At 31.0% G+C, this 16,868-nt stretch overlaps 2 protein-coding genes across 2 annotated transcripts in view; one reads left to right on the top strand and one right to left on the bottom strand.

The window, feature by feature from the left end:
• Positions 1-6,362, top strand: LOC131852381 (piercer of microtubule wall 1 protein). Its single transcript, XM_059203060.1, has 3 exons — positions 1-219; positions 1,927-2,013; positions 6,011-6,362. Exons 1-3 carry the CDS (start codon positions 57-59, stop codon positions 6,130-6,132), a joined length of 372 nt encoding a protein of 123 aa, XP_059059043.1. The 5' UTR covers positions 1-56; the 3' UTR covers positions 6,133-6,362.
• A 2,099-nt stretch (positions 6,363-8,461) lies between these two features.
• Positions 8,462-16,868, bottom strand: part of LOC131852693 (synapsin) — a 71,318-nt gene continuing 62,911 nt past the window's right edge. The window contains exons 10-15 of the mRNA XM_059203411.1: positions 12,312-12,404; positions 11,957-12,069; positions 11,517-11,613; positions 11,013-11,180; positions 10,263-10,494; positions 8,462-9,653 (exon numbers count right to left, since the gene is read on the bottom strand). Coding sequence (XP_059059394.1) covers positions 9,436-9,653; positions 10,263-10,494; positions 11,013-11,180; positions 11,517-11,613; positions 11,957-12,069; positions 12,312-12,404 — 921 coding nt within the window. The 3' untranslated portion in view covers positions 8,462-9,435. The remainder of the gene's footprint in view (positions 9,654-10,262; positions 10,495-11,012; positions 11,181-11,516; positions 11,614-11,956; positions 12,070-12,311; positions 12,405-16,868) is intronic.

Below are 16,868 nucleotides of genomic sequence, written 5' to 3' on the forward strand. Positions count from 1 at the left end.
TACAAGTTGAGGGATATCGTAGTTCCTTATTTCCTTTTTAATTTTATTTCCACACAATGAGCAACAGCCAAGAGGCAAAAGAACAAAAAACACAACCAGGATTTTGTTCCGCTACCTGTGTAGATAGAGCTAGCCTTCAAAAAGAAATCATGCAACCTGAACAGAAGACTTCAGATGTGTTCATTACTTGCAATCTACCTAAAAGATTTGATCACCCACGTACGTAATCGATTCTCTACAGAGTACAGTGAATAAAACTTATTTTAAATTAGTCATAATGCCAAATAAAATTTAATACCTAGTTTTATTATATTTATTATACTCGTATTTACTTATGTAGGCGTAAATAGAGCCTTAGAAGATTGTTGTCAATGTGTAGTGAATATTATACTCAACCACACGAATGAATGAACTTCTTTTAATTTTTCTTTTTCTGATGCAGTCATGAATATTTTACATTAAAAAGTAGTAAATTTTAAATATGTAGTACTCGTACTTCAGTTTGCTGATTTGTTTTTTCAACATTTTATCCATTGTGCGTCCTGTTGGTGCCTATAAATGTTTTCAAAGAAAAAGGCTATAAATAAAAAAAACATTGCTTTAAAACCGCTGTCGCTGAGCAAAACATTATAGTTTGTATATTCTCAGTCAGTATTATAAAAATACAGAAATTGAAGACAGAAATTTGTAACTACTTTTATATTATAAGCTATCTCTATATTATTTTTATTATATATATTCACTGTATATAGAGATTGATATTGTCTAAAGTCATAAATCAGAAGAAATGCTAACTTTATACAGCAAGACTTTTTCGATTACACAATTAGATGTAGATTGTTTCTCACATACCTTTTTGTTAAAAAGACGTGTGTAAAAAGATAGATATAAAAAGATTTGGAATATAAGTTTTCGTCAATTTATCCTATATGATGATGTAACTGATGTACGTTTATTCAAGATGTATAATGCATTTTTATTCCAAGACCACAGATAACTAGTCTCTGATCAGCAAACAAATTAACATAACATAGAATGCACACTAATTATTTGCAAACTTACCTAACGGGGTCGATGAACTTGTTGGTTGCTGTATTATGCGGGTTGTAGAGCAGGTTCAAATCAATAAAGGAAGACTTGATGTTATCCAATGAATAGATTAATTGTGAATCACATTTGTGTACTTACATAGTTTCTGTTGAGACTGTTACATTAATTTATTAAATTTCTTGCACAATCCTGGTGAGTGCCATTTACCAGGATTATAAATCCTTGAAAGGTGCTGATGGTATTTATTAATAGTTACAGAATATACTGCATTTAGTTATATTAACAATTATTTAGATTTTGAAGCGTCATATGAAAAGGAGTTAATTGTACTCAAAGTTATAATACTGCTTGAATAAATTTCGGCACTTGGTCAAAAAGTAAAAATCAAGTAAATTCTAATTACATTAATATCTAGTACCTAAATCGTAAGGTAGGTATATTTGAGTGATTTAGTTAATAAATTTACTATAATAAAACAGCGACATACCATACATATGTATATAATGGTTTCGGGGTTATCAAGTTCAGAATTAGTCTGCATATGTCTGGATACGATTTATTCATATAAATTGCATATTCCTTGCATTAAACATAAAGAAAAAAACTCTGGTATAAATATTGTAATTGCATCATGCATTTAGGTCTTCTGGAACATTATAAATGAACTGAGTCATGTCCATATATGTGCACAGGATTATTTGATAGTCATGCGTTTGTTTACATTATTTTGTCTAAAAATTTATATGATCTTATTTATGATAATATGTTTGTATTTAACTCTATAAATAAGTACCTACGGATGCTGAATTAATCATACAAAATGCGTCATACGATGTTATCAATATACGGTGACGTAATTCTATAATTTGATTACAGATTGGTTTAATGGGTACGGGTGTCAAGTAAGCAAACAACATCCATTTTATAGAACGTCTGCTAGTGTATATGGATGGTATCCACCTGGTAAGTGTTGTTATTGTATTTGTAATCATGCTTCGATGTGCTAACTGTCTTGATTTCATGTTAATTTTATCATCCTCCACTGGTGCCCCGCCAGTGGCGCAGCGCGTAGCGCAACGTAGCGGTACACCCGCTACGTCATAAATTATAATTAAGTCTAAGTCATAAATTCAAAAAACTTTCAATAAAGATAAATGCTTTCATGTAATTGAAAAGTCAGGTGGGTGTTGAAAAGCACGAACGTTTCGCAGTAGCCCATACCTACATGCCTGAGGTAACATCTTTTCAGGGCACTTTCTTTTAATTCCGCAGCAACAAAACCTTTGGCACAGGTTTAATAGTACCCAATAAAAAACATTCACTAAGTTGAAATGCGAATAGGGACAAACAGTTAAAACATTGGTAGTAAGTATTGTAAATCAAATCAAATTTAAATCTGTACTTTTTCATAATGCCACAGTTTTGTCACAAGCATCTAATGAATAACTTTAGCTATTATCAGGAAAGTAATAAATATGGACAGGTATAGCATACAATTTTTTTCTTAATAAAATGATTGACCCATTCCCATATTTATAGATTTAGGTCAGCAATGTTGTTAATAAATTTGTCAGTTGTAATAGATACGAAAGATAGTAAATATCTATTTTATACAAAGTAATATAATAAAAATATAAATCACTGCTGTCTATATCATCATAACTACATAGTATAAAACGGAGTCGCGGTCTGTCCCTACGTATGCTTAAATCTTTAAAACTAAACGGATTTTTAATAGAGAGATATATAGAGAGAGTGATTCTAGAAGAAGGTTTATATATATAGTACATGTACATATGTGCAAAGCCGGGGCGAGCAGCTAGTGGAAGATAAAGCAACAGAACCCAAAAAAATTTTGATGGAATATTTGTCTGTGTGTTTTTGCGCGCCAATATCTTGGTTCTGGTTTTTACCAATGTATTGTGTTATATCTAAACTATTGTTATATTATTGTTGTTCCGAATACGGTTGGTTGCAGACTCATCTAGTCCATAATAGATACTTACAATTAGGATGATTTCTCATTCCTATTAAAAACATACAGTTTCAAGTAGAGTATCACGAGGAAGCTCTGAATTCAAGAACATGATTTGCGATATATCGATATTGCAACAATCTCGATTTGTAATCCAAGTAAGTTCTATTACAATCGATAGGATTTATTCTCACTTTGGTTCCTAATTTTTTCTTAATTGGCGTTACGGCGTGACGGGATGTAAACTTAAGTTTTTATTAATGTGATGTGCATTTAGAATATTATAATCGAAAATAGAATTTAAGATTTTTATTCATATATATATATTGATTATATATCACAATTTTTAGTATTTCCAACCGTAGTTGAATGAATATTAACTATAAAGTATGAATTATATTAAGCAATATTTTTGATAATATTGTAGGCTTACATTCGGTACCGACTGTGTTTTTCCCCAAGAATCAAGAATTTTCGAATCATTTATCGCTGTCGGGTATGTATCGAAATTACTCACTCAATACCAAGCTGGACCCTCAAACTTACAAATAAATACATAGAAATATCTAAGCTTAAACAATGTTTAATTATTCTTTTTCGTATTTTTTATACGTACATTACGTCAGTGTTTTGAAGATTCAAATATCCTCATCGTTACTTCACAATACATTTATGAGAATATCATGTATACACGGAAGAATTTAGAGAGTTTTAAAAAACTTAAAGACTGTACAAATAGAAACTTACGCAATAAAAATAAGCTAATTTTACCTAAATGCCGTCTGCACAAAGTCAGTAATTCATTCTATGGTAATTGCGTAAGATTTTATAATAAACTGCCAGAATCTGCACTAAATCTGTCAGAGAGGCAGATCAAATCTTATATTAAACAATTTTTGTGTAAAAAGCCTATTACAAGATAGACGAATTCATAGATGACAACATATCAAGTAAATAATTAGTTTATTAGCATACAACGTTATAATTTATTCATCTCATTGCTTTCTTGATTTAATTAGTTTAGAAATATGAAAGCGTAGCGTTTTTGTATTGATTACCGCATGCATTCTTATGTGAAATGTGAATACTATAACCATCAGATGGCAATTGTGAGTAGCTATGACGTGGTCTGGTGTTTTGAGTAGTCATGCTCACTAAAATGTTCAGACTTGTGGCGGCGTGGTGGGCCGGGTCATTGGGCTCTCTAAAATATGGTCGAGCGCAGTGGTGACTGGCTCATCCGTCATACTCGTAAACGGGTGCTACTTGTGTGGACTGGTCTGCTCTAATCACTATGACTTATTTTCTCTTATTAATTGTTTAACCAGTGTGTTGAATGTTTTTTCTATTTTATTATTTCATTGAATTAGTGCTAATCGGTAGTTTGTATTCACACACTCAAACTTAAATTGTAAGTAAGAAAAAAATTATTTAAAAGAGCAACACACAAGTTTCTTGCTTGTTCTTCTTGTGATGAGACTGCATTCCGAATGAGCGGTAGATTAAAAAATAAATGTTATGACTATTCAAAAGTGCTTCAATATAAGTTTATTTGAATAAATGATTTCTATTCTATTCTATACATATCATGTACCTATTTGACATTTAATGTACATAGTGATATAGTTATTATAGTCAATTTTTTCGAGTACCTATACTAATTAATAAGTAATTTATTTGCACGTGTATTGTATCATTATCATATGTATATCTTCATAATAGGTACGATGGTAAAGTTAGTGTAAGAAAATAAAATATTGAAATTTATAAAACTTTTACTTAATAGGAAGAATACTTGGATCTTGAATTAGAATGTATGGGGATTAATACTTACTATAATTATGTGTCATTTCTTTAGTTGAGAGGAGAATCAGCCCTAGTTTTATATGAGTGGAAATTTTAGTGTATTAATATAAAACTTATGGCTATAATAAAAATAAAGTGTTTTGAGATGAATGCGCATCTGAACGAGGCGGTAGTCATAGTATGACATACTATGACTACCGCCTTGAATTGAAATATAACTATATATAAACAAATGGCCTTGTTGATATGCGCGCTACAGATTAATTGTTATTTAATTGTTTAATGAACAGTGTTTAAAGTAGATATTAATATATTTTACATGTGCAATATAAACATATTTTGCATTTGTTACTTCTATTTTTATTAAAAATAACAATTGTCATTTATTGATTTACTTTTAAGGAAAACAGATTATAATAAATTTGTTTTTTTGTATTTGTCAAGATTAATAAATGTTACTTTGCAATCGCTATTTTGGTTTATTCTATTCACAACAACCATTTATTTTCCACTAGCTGTTACCCGTGACTTTATATGTTTTTTTTATATAAAGGATTTCTTACTCTTTTTGAATAACGCTTAAAGGGTTCCATGAGTGGCAAATGATGGCGTGACGCCTGTAATTCTATTCATGTCTAAAGATGAAGATATCACCTATCATCAGGTGGGCTGTAAACTTGTTTGTCATTCCAAAAAATTCACGAGCAAGCGTAACGTAATTATTTAATTTCTAATTATGTTTCATTTTTATAATACATTTTTTATTTATATTTATAAATTTTTCTTCAAACGATAAATAACTTTGGTAGTAGTATTTAAGCTGAATAGTATAAAAGTGTTATGATGCCATTTATAATATGTTAATATCTAGAGCAATAGTTTCTACTGCAGGGATAGGTAGAAAAGTCGTTGGTAGTGCAACAAGTCAAAGCTTGAGGAAATGGCTTTGTTTATAATTGTATGTAATATTATCATATCTGTGGTAATAGGGACTAATTATAAAATTAGCAAGCCTTGCTATTAACATTATCAAGTTGAACTCCACGCTATTCCTCCCCATCGAAATAACGATTACGGTATTCCATTACTTTACATATAAAAAATGTTCATAACTACAATTGCCAGGCATGCATTGATTTTTGTAATAATTTCTCCCATCTAAATATTTTGGGTTTACAGGAATCCATTCAGTTCCAAGTGTATTCTTCCCAGCCGGTCAGACATTTACAAACCATCTTGCTGCAGCTGGGATGTACAGAAATTATAGTCTTAATACTGGTATGGATCCTACCGGTTACTAATAATAAACATTAGAAGGTGAAGGCAGCTACATTTCGCTTATTTATACATTTTCTTTATAAATGTAGCAATGTTGCAAATGTCTATTATATCGATCTAGGAAAATTCCGCGATGTGTATTGCTATATAAAATTGTGTGTGTGTTGATTAATCTATCGAAATTTTGTATGTCATTTACTCAGTACTGTGTAATCCGTTAGGTTGTTTACAATGATCTGATGTAATGAAATAAACAGCAATATTATATGTCTATATGTACTTATACATGTGTTATTATTAAAAATAAGTGTAGATAAATAATTATTGTGTACACGTGTTCTTACGCAATATTTAACATTTCTTCAAAAGTTTTGTTTAAAAGAGCAACACTCAAGTTTCTTATGAGTTCTTCTTGCGATGAACCAGGTTTCTGAATGAGTGGTAGTTTAAAAAAAATAAGTATAAATATTCAAAAGAATTTACATTTGTTTTTATATACCTATATTATTTTTATTCTAATGGGAACTGAAAGAGTCTGCCTGGTCTACTTGTACTGTCTGAAAAAGTATTTAGAACTGGTTGGATTTTTTTTATTAAAATGACAAACAATAAACGTTCTTCATCCACCCAAAAGAAAATCTTAACTGTATATAAGTACAGATTTTAAATCCTCTGCAGACATCATAAATTGCACAGTGACTATAGTATTCGTAAATATTGGGGAAAGGGTATTTTTAATAACAGGGAGTGGCTCCTTGCTAGCAATGTTAGTACTATGATATATCGACATAGTTGTCAGGTCGGCATGGATAACATCCTGCTAAATTCCTAGTGAAATATCACTATGGGCTAACTGAACTGATATTATTCATCCGTACACAATAAATGTATATTTAAGTATGATTGATGCTCGGCTCTATCTGATAAAGAAAATGGTGGGATAAAAATAAAATCTCTAGTATTTCGGTAGTTACTTACCAAAAGAGGTATTATATTATTATTATATAGATTAACATGCATTCAAATTCCAATAACATATTCCTTTCGCAGACACTGTTGTCACAGTTACTGTACCGTGATCCACTTAGTATATAACTATTATTAATCATCACTAGAAAATGACTTGTAGTTTTAGCTGTCATAACTACGTATATGACTGATGATTATATTATTCCTAGATTATATCTTATGGATTGTGTTGAGCTTGGGTATACATGAACAATAACTGTGACAAACCGTGTCAGCCGTATTGCAAGAATAAACCACGATAAAAGGTCATCGATATAACGTACGTAGTTCTGTTATAAATTTTATTATAATAATAGTTTTATCGTGATGAATCTTGAAAACACTTACATATTCGTCAATTATGAGTATATAATTGTATAACTTGTTTAGCAACAACAACAACAGCTTTATATTAACTTTAATATTCATAATAATTATTATCTTAATAGTTAACAAACAGAATAATTTTATACTTACTTAATACATTAAACAAAGTTAACTGAATCAGTTAAAACGTATTCTGTATTATTAAATTAATTCATCATTTACTACAAAATTTACAAAATTGAACTAAACAATTAATAACTAGGTATATTTTATATTAATGTCAGATTTATAATTGCGCATTTTATATAGACACTTATCGTATCGTTAATGAATTACAAATAGTTCTATCCTGGCTATTAATATAAAGATATTCCGTGTCAAAATCTAGCTACAGGTGCAATATAATTACAATCTAAGCATTACATACCATTGTTCTCTTTGGAGGTGTGTCACGGCGCCAAGGCCTCAACAACACCAGTTAATCTAATATTCTTATAATTTCATAATATTAATATTAAGTGAGACAACAGTGTCATCAACAGTACATTCATTGTATCCATGTTGTAGGTTTTTCGGAGGCTCATTACAGAGGCTTATGAAAATAATCTTCAGAGTCCAATTGCCTATCTCAATGAGAATCTTAAATTATTAAATTACGTATAGCTATTATTCGTTGTAAAATCTACGGTAAGAAAAGGGCTTTGGGGGATATATTTATTGAATATTGTATTATAATATAAATGTCTTTATTTTTGTAGATTATTATGTTAACAAATTTATGCGTATTATATTTTGACTACACATTTATAAAGTATCTACTTTGCATTAGCTAAAGAACGAATCATTACTATAATAGCTTAATTTAAAAGTCACTAATAAGATATGAAAGCGCAGTTTACTTGAAATGGATAACATTGATTCTTTCTGATATGAAGAATCATCAGACTTGTTGACTCCAATATTGACCACTCAACAATTTGTTACCTATAATGTTATAATATATATATATATTGCGAAGACGAATGCTTGAAATCACTACATTTATTAAGAGCATTAACAGTAATAATAAAATAAGTAAATAAATATGAAATGCAATTATAAACAATATTAACTTACTACTCGGATGAGCATAAACGTGTAACAAGAAGTGCTTAATACTATCTAGTAGATTTAACTACGATTATTGTATATAAAATGTGGATCAACACTTGCATTCAACAATATTGTCCTAAATAGCATTGCTCACATCTCACATACCAATAGTTTAGATATTAAAACTACGACAATACCAAAGGAAAGTTCCAGTATCTTATAAAATAAATTCGTCGATGGTAATTAGAATATAATCTTAATATGTCCAAATCTACTTATTGCCACAAAATATTATTTGTCTTCAATAATTAAATATCAATGATAAAAATGAGTTGACTTTACAACAAACATTTATGAAGTTTCCATCCTTAGTGACCTCATACGAAAGTGCAGCGAGTGTAGAAGGAGTTTGAGAAACTGTGAGAGAGAAACACTACAATGCACGGCGCACACGGCCGTGTGACCAACGGGTTCGATCACAATGCAGCTCAGTTGATTCGTATTTTCATATTTATAAACTTACTGTAAAAAATCTATAGTTATTTTACATTAAATCTATGCTTATCATTTTGTTTAAAAAGTTGCGCTTCGTACACTCGGTTCGAGGGGTAGTCCCTTCAAAACAGGTGCTATTGGAAACGTCATATTTTGAAATTGAGTATTATGATGCAAACTGCTTCATCAAAAGCAAAAATAGAGTTTATTTGCACATGAACTATATAAGTAATTAAGTGTATTTTTATATCAAATAAATAAGCCATACTTTCTTGTTTCGGACAAGAGACGTCTAGTAATGTGACACTATTTAAAGTTATATTGGTCTTTAATATCGTTTCTGTAACAGTCGCATACGTTAAGATAATACACTGTCTGTTGTCCGAACAAAAATTATGAAGATATTACATGTCACCGAAGATTCCGGCAAATGTTTTTCGCAGATTTTTCATTGTATCTTCTGCGTCCTCTGTGAGGGCAGCACTAAGAGAACCCTGACGAGCGAAACCTCCGCGTCCGGAGGCAGATCCGGTGCCTGGAGCCCCGGCAGTGGCAGTGGCGGCCGGGTTGCTCGTAGTGCTGGGTGCCGCCGATGCAGACGATACCGTTGACGATTGGGAAGCTGAATATTATAAATAATATTTACAATTAAGTTTATATAGTGATATTAAATATACGACTGAATCTAAAATGTCAAGAAAAATAGTAGATTATTTATAATTTACCACTTATAGTTTATACTTAGGTAATTTACATAATTTAATAATACAAATCTACGTTAATTTGATTACAAATCCTTCCCTGCCAAGTCATTCTCTGGAACTTCTTGCTATTCCCCATTCGATCGGCACAATCACATGCAATTAAAAATCTTATTAACTCTCTCTGTAATGTAAGTACCTATTATTATAATTATTATATAAGTATACATTTCCTCTTGTTCTCTTCCAATATGTACTGTTTGTATAGTACATATTAGTATGTAAGTTTATAAATTTATACGTGTGTTTTAAATATAGCATCTAGTGTGTACTTTACTTGGTTGTCTGAATGAGATTGTTTATAGCTTAATAAAACTTCTAATGGAAACTATTCATCTAATACAATGCAACACACAAATACTTTTTTAAATTCTTTATTTGTTGTGTGTGGGCAATAAACAGTTATTATTATTTTTATTGATAATAATAAGAATATCTTATATCTTTCTTTGAACTTTATCACAACGTACCCTGCGAGTCGCGCCTGGTGAGCGGTGGCGGCGGTGGCTGAGTAGGCTCGGCTGGTATAGGCGGCAGCGGACGGTCGATGCTGGCGGCGGAAGCAAGTGGTGCGGGCGGCGGTGCGCTTGGTGGTCCAGAACCCGGCAGCGAAACGGATCGCTCCTCAGGTGAAGCAGCTGCTGAGCTGTTTGTCACGGATGATCGCGATGTCGTCTTGGTGATACCGGGTCGACACACCGACTACAATTATGGATATTATTAAAGTATTAATTTGATATTCAAATGCTCACTGTACCAAAATATCTGGTTACTTTTTATTTTGAGGAAGTGAATAATTAACTATAAAATAATTATAAATTTGTACAATTGAAAACTATAAAATTGTTCCATATGTCATGTATACTGTGTAGTAGCTAGAATATGTACAACCGTGATGATACCCATGATAGCCTTGTAAAAAAATTAAATTTGAATAGTAATTTAGACTATTATACAATAACACAATATGTTTAAAAATATGACTGCTATAGCGCAAAACATGCCTTCCTGACGGAAAAATTATATACTACCACTGTGCTTTAGGGGTTTAATATTTTTGCAATTATCTTATGTACATATTTTTTTTTGTCACATATGTTGTTTCATAATCGGGCTGATTAGTCCGGATTATGTAAAAGGAACATTATAGGTGTAAAATATATATCAAATACATTACAGTTATATATATTTCGTTCACGTGTTCTTTCTATGATAGTTACCTGCATACGCTGCAGTACAAGTTCAGCGAGATATCGCCTATCTTCTTCTTGAGAATCGCCCATGAACGACGTGGCCGAGTCGTTCAGTTCTATGATGTGTTCGCGGCCATCTTTGCCCACTACAAGTTCCAAGGCGCATACTTCCAAGCCACCGAAGATTTCGCTCACCTAACACAATACAATTAGAAATATATTAAAGAATGTATATATTGGTAGCTATATAATGTTTTTAGAATGTATTTTATAGAATAATAATATTAATAAAGTATATTGAACTAGAAAGTTAAAAAAAATTGTAGTTTGTGGAAGATTCTTAACCAAGAAAAATTTTCAAATAACTGTGTACTGTATAACACTAAACTTCTGACGGGTCAGATGATTGGTAGATAATAATAGTGCGTGCCATACAGGGGTTAGATGACTGGATAAGGTAAAAATCTGATACATTTTATTTTTAAAATAAGTCGACATTATTGTGATGGCTTTTCATTCCGTGTTTCTTACCTCGTCTATCCACATCTTATATCTGTCGTTCATACCGATAGCTTCCAACATGGCAGAGCCTTGATTGGTCTTCCAATTTCCTGATATAGATTTACGCCTGGAAAAAGGTATTTCATGTAATAATTTTACTGATTATGTTAATTGCTTTAACTAAAATAATGTAGTTCCGTAACGCCTTACGTGTACACATGAATGAAATTGACTAATAGTAATAATTAAAGTTTCGTAGGCGTTTAACCATTTAAAATTTATGAATGTATGGATGTTTGTATTTAATAAATCGGATATACGTACTAGGCACTTGTTGGCAATTTAGCCATCAACCTTTTAGACCAATTAATGAATAATTTATCTCAATTATGTGTCTTCCTTATGCTATTATTCACCTATTTCCAATTTTACAACAATAATACAATAAGTATGAAGTCTTAGCAACTCACATGAAAGCTTTGTAGTTAGTACCAATTTTTTGTATATGAATATCATACTTCGCATCTATATAAGGTTCAACAGTACAATAAGTACCCAACATCGCCACTACTCCTGCTATATCCTGAAATAAAAAATAATGTATGATTATCGATTTCTTATTCATTCGTCTGTATGCAAATACATTTATTAAGTAATAATTACATAAAGCGTAAGATATACAATAAGTGTTCCAAGAACACTGTTCCATATCAACGTTATGTTGTAACCAGTAGATTATTTATATTAATAAATATGTAGTACCTAAGTGATGAAATTAAACAGATGTTTATATAATTTATCTGAAATAAACTGATTTGAAGTTACCTGGAAGTCGGTCAAAGAGTCCACTTTCACCTTGGCTACGCCACTATGTGCGTGTCCTATCTTGATCACAACTGGGAACTTCGGTGCTGTGACCTGAAACAAAAGTTGACCTTTATTAATGATTGACTTTGATGTAGTGTTATTATCTGAACAACTTAATATATGTGAAGCTTATAATGTTGCCTGTATTTGCTTTTGAAGTCAGTATGTACTCGTATACTAATTTTAAAAGCAAATACAGGCGGGTGATAAAATAATGAACCGGTAAAACATAAAAAAATATTTTCTATTTTATGTATTACAAGTTCATTATTTTCATATTTCACTACCAACACAATAAATACCCCTACTTTTCCTTTAATACAAACACAATAAATACCCTTACTTTTACTTTATTGTGCAATATTATTCAATGTTATTTTATTTTTTGCAAAAATTAATAAAATTACTATAGTTTTTAAAATAATCCAGTCAATCTCTATCAATTACTCTCAGTTTATTCCTTAAACAGAAACATGTGAATTCTGATATAGTTTTGTTAAAGACTTTTTTCATACCGTATATTTCTTTACGTGTGCAATAACCAATAAAGAAGCGCAGTTAACCAATGACGCATAGCAGTGTTGTATATATGCCAAATATTTCAAAATTGTAATCTGCATAGGTAAATATATAGACTATACAAAGTTACAGGTGTATATTGAAAACGGTAAACAAGTAGATGGCACACACATCCACGCATATGGATGGCACATGATACACTAGGTAGGTCAAGACACAGATAACACAGATAAACGTAGTAGTATGTATTCTGCACCTCAAGGTGCACTATACATTCGACTCCGGTTAGAATAAATGAACTAGTGTATATAGAGAGGTATATTCGTTAGTAGTTGTATCACCTAAAATATATTTTCAAATTTATTAGAAACTGCAAACACAGCTTTGTATATTCGTGTTTTAACTTCTGGTTGATATTTCAAAATAGATCTACTTATCAAGGAGACTATTGTATAGATAAATGTTGGGATATAAACTTATTAACATAGGTACTAATTTTCCTGTTAATGTTAGATCATTTATTCATCTATTAGGTAAATAAATATAAGTTTAGCACTAAATCTTAGAATATATTTTATTTCTTAGAAAATAAATAAATAAGCGAACTTCGTAATAATGTGATTTCAGACCGAACATTGTTAATTTCATAGCTTCCTCTTAATGTAAGTAGGTACTTGTGTATACACAAGCAAGTCTCACTATATAAATGTAAATGTAGATTCGTTATAAAAATTTAATATAAAAATATCTCCCCTATTTGTATTTCATGGTGTTAGTTAACTTTATGTTATTCGATAAGAATCTTAATAGTTGCGCAGCACGGTAAATGTGATTTTAAATAATTATGCAAACAACATATATGACTATTATTTTAACGGTAATAAAATAATAGTTTAACTAAATCTAAATAACCCTTACAGTTAAGCATAGGTGTCATCTACAGGATTTTTTATTTTAGGTTATGTTTATAGTTCTGGGCAGACCATATTAAAATAGCATTTTATTGTCAATTTTCTTTCTGTCACACTTGCACTGGTTTATTTGTGTCTTTTTAATCGTATGGAAAACTCTTCGTCATTTCAATCCACCCGGCGAAAGAGGCTAGAATAGAGTGTATATCAAGTTTAACCCCTAAAAAACCACATAATAACAAGACTCCAATTTCGAAGTCACGGAGTCGCGTTAGCACTGTACTAAGATTTTGGCCCCCTATAACAAAATTACCACCAGTGCCGTGCAGGAGGGCATAATTCTTGACTTTGAAACTTGACTTCTTGTGAAATTTAACATGCCAAAATACAATCTACTTCAAAAATTAATATAGAGTCGTTAAAATAATAATATTATACGACTTCTTGAGAATACTTATGTTCACCTCAGAAAGTTAGTAAGAAATTGGCACGCCTTCAATAAACAATCATTTTCTAAATGTGGTTCCTTTTGTTAATCTAAACGACACAGTACACGTATATGGAAAATGCATATCACCAATTGAATTTACACAAATGGCAAAGATATATTTATTTTTGCATATTTGTATCCAGATATATGCTACGAATTTATCTGATTCTCTGCTGTGGAATTACAACAAATGACATACATCTATACCTTTTTAGACCTTTATGCTGTTCCTCTGGAAGCCATCGTAATAAATTTGCCTCGATAGTCTAACTAACTTGACCTCATGCTCATCGTATCATTTTCCACTGGCATCCTGCCAGCGTAAATCGTTATCGCAGATAAAAGCACCATTCCATAATCAGCTTTAAAAAATCTATATACGATTTACATCGTTCTCTTAAGCAGACCAAAGTTTAAAATTTTCAAAACATTTTCAATAAAATCGATTGAGGGAAAGTACTATAAAATTCTACACTCTATATGATATTAATGTAAGTCTTTATTTGTCACTGATAAATTAAATACAAAAAGTAAACTTTGCGTAAATATTTAAAAAAAAATGCGGATTTATCGCTTAAAGCAATTTTTGACATAAACCCTGGATAATGTATAAATTGCTGATATTAAAATTTATAAAAATTATACAATTTCTTTTCTAAAGTGACTTGACATTTTAAAACAATTATTATATTATACATATAAATAATTTCAAAATACCGACATCACGACATTATCACATCACTTATGTATTATTTTGTATACAATTGAACATATTAGTATAGTTCCTAAACAACAAAATTATTTCCTACACAAAAAGTTGAACTCCCGTATAATATCATAAAAATTGTTTAAAGGTCCAATACAAATTATGTACTGGGGACTGTACAAGGGAGTAAATACTTATCAATTGCAGAAAAAACTATAAATATTATTTAAACATACATACATAAAGTACTGTTGAACTTAGGGTATAACTTTACCTTTTGGTAGTAAGATAAAAATAATTAAAAAATTATATAGTAGGTATGCCCTAGTGAAAACTACTATTAATAAATCGTACCGTACGCGGAAGTTTAAAAGTAAGTATTACAAATGCCGACATTATGTATTGCATACAGGTAGGTCATGTTTAAATTTCCCATGGGGACGAAACATAGCGAGTTTAGGGTGATAGAGGATATGAACAGTTAGTACATAATAAATTTGAGTCATTATTGATTATGGGTCAGTAACGTCATTACATTACAACCGTGTTTCTATGAAACTCGATGCGCCGGCGCCGGTCGGTTGTGGTGGAGGCGGCAGAGTTTTCGTAGGCGGCACAGAATCAAGTGTTTACAACCATAAAGACGCCGCGTAGGTATATTATGTTCATGACGCAGAATCGCTAGAAAGACCACCATGTATTTGTATTTCTATTTATGGTTTGCGTTCTGATATGACAACTTGTGACTGGGGTACAAACAGTCGCATTCTCATGAGTTTCGTCATGAAAACCCATTGCAGTTTGCGTTTCAAATCTGCGTCAGTTTTACTACGGTTCCTAAATTTATTAAGTTATTGACTCATAAATACACCAAGTGACGTCATCCTAGTACTTTCAGGAATGATATGTGTAAATTTAGAAACTTCACAATGAGAATATTATATAAATACATATATATGTGTGTGCATTTGCTGTTCAAAATGTTCAATTTAACAGAACATAAGCACTAAAAGGAATATAGTCTAAGGAACTATTTGCACTATAACACTACCCGTTATCTACAGATTAATCGGCAAGATAGCTTAGTGGAAACTACAGGAGCATTCAATTCAAATATCAATGCAGTTGCTGACAATAGGTCTTAATGATTATAAACAAGAAATAATATCACACCACCAGTCTCGATGGTGTATTTATTGTTCTCAAAGGACATGACAATTGTCGTTTATCACTTTAATTGCCGCCTTTGTAGTCGCACGTTATCTGCGTTGGTTCGTAAGTGATAATAAATCACAGCGTGCGGTTCTAAGGATCTACTTTAAATTATTCAATTAACCTGCATGTTATTCAGTGATAATCGATGAACAAGTTATTATCGTATACGCGGAGTAAATATATATTAAATTCGCTTCGTATACATATATTTTATTACATAACAATATTCAGACAAAAATATGGAGATTATAGAACAACGTTCAGTTTCTAGGTCAGAAGTGTACTAAGCTCTGTACCATTTAGTAACATTGAACTAAAAATCTGTTTTTCTCAGTTAGACATTGAGTCTAAAAAAACGTTATTAACGTTTAAAATATATTGCTATCAAATAAAAATCACAAATATAATGTGGTAAAATCTGAGCATGTGTGTGTCTGTGTATGTGTGTGTGTGTGTGTGTGTGTGTGTGTGTGTGTGTGTGTGTGTGTGTGTGTGTGTGTGTGTGTGTGTGTGTATGTGTGCGTATGTGCTGTTATATTTACCACAATGATAACAGTTAACAAAATAAATCTCGAGTAACTCATCTGGGATTACCAGCCTCAGCATATTCAAGTACTTATTTATATTTTATTTACAATAATATTAATTAGTGTATAAATAAACCATACGCATTA

This window comes from Achroia grisella, unplaced genomic scaffold (assembly GCF_030625045.1).
Source record: "Achroia grisella isolate CSIRO2021 unplaced genomic scaffold, CSIRO_AGI_Agris_v1 utg1179, whole genome shotgun sequence".
Classification (NCBI taxonomy): Eukaryota; Metazoa; Arthropoda; class Insecta; order Lepidoptera; family Pyralidae; genus Achroia; species Achroia grisella.

Excerpts from the sequence above, each read along its gene's own strand:
- LOC131852381 (XM_059203060.1), top strand. The coding sequence starts at position 57 with ATGAGCAACAGCCAAGAGGCAAAAGAACAAAAAACACAACCAGGATTT. Across the intron at positions 220-1,926 it reads TAAAAGATTTGATCACCCAC|ATTGGTTTAATGGGTACGGG; the intron begins GTACGTAATCGA and ends ATTTGATTACAG. Across the intron at positions 2,014-6,010 it reads ATATGGATGGTATCCACCTG|GAATCCATTCAGTTCCAAGT; the intron begins GTAAGTGTTGTT and ends TTGGGTTTACAG.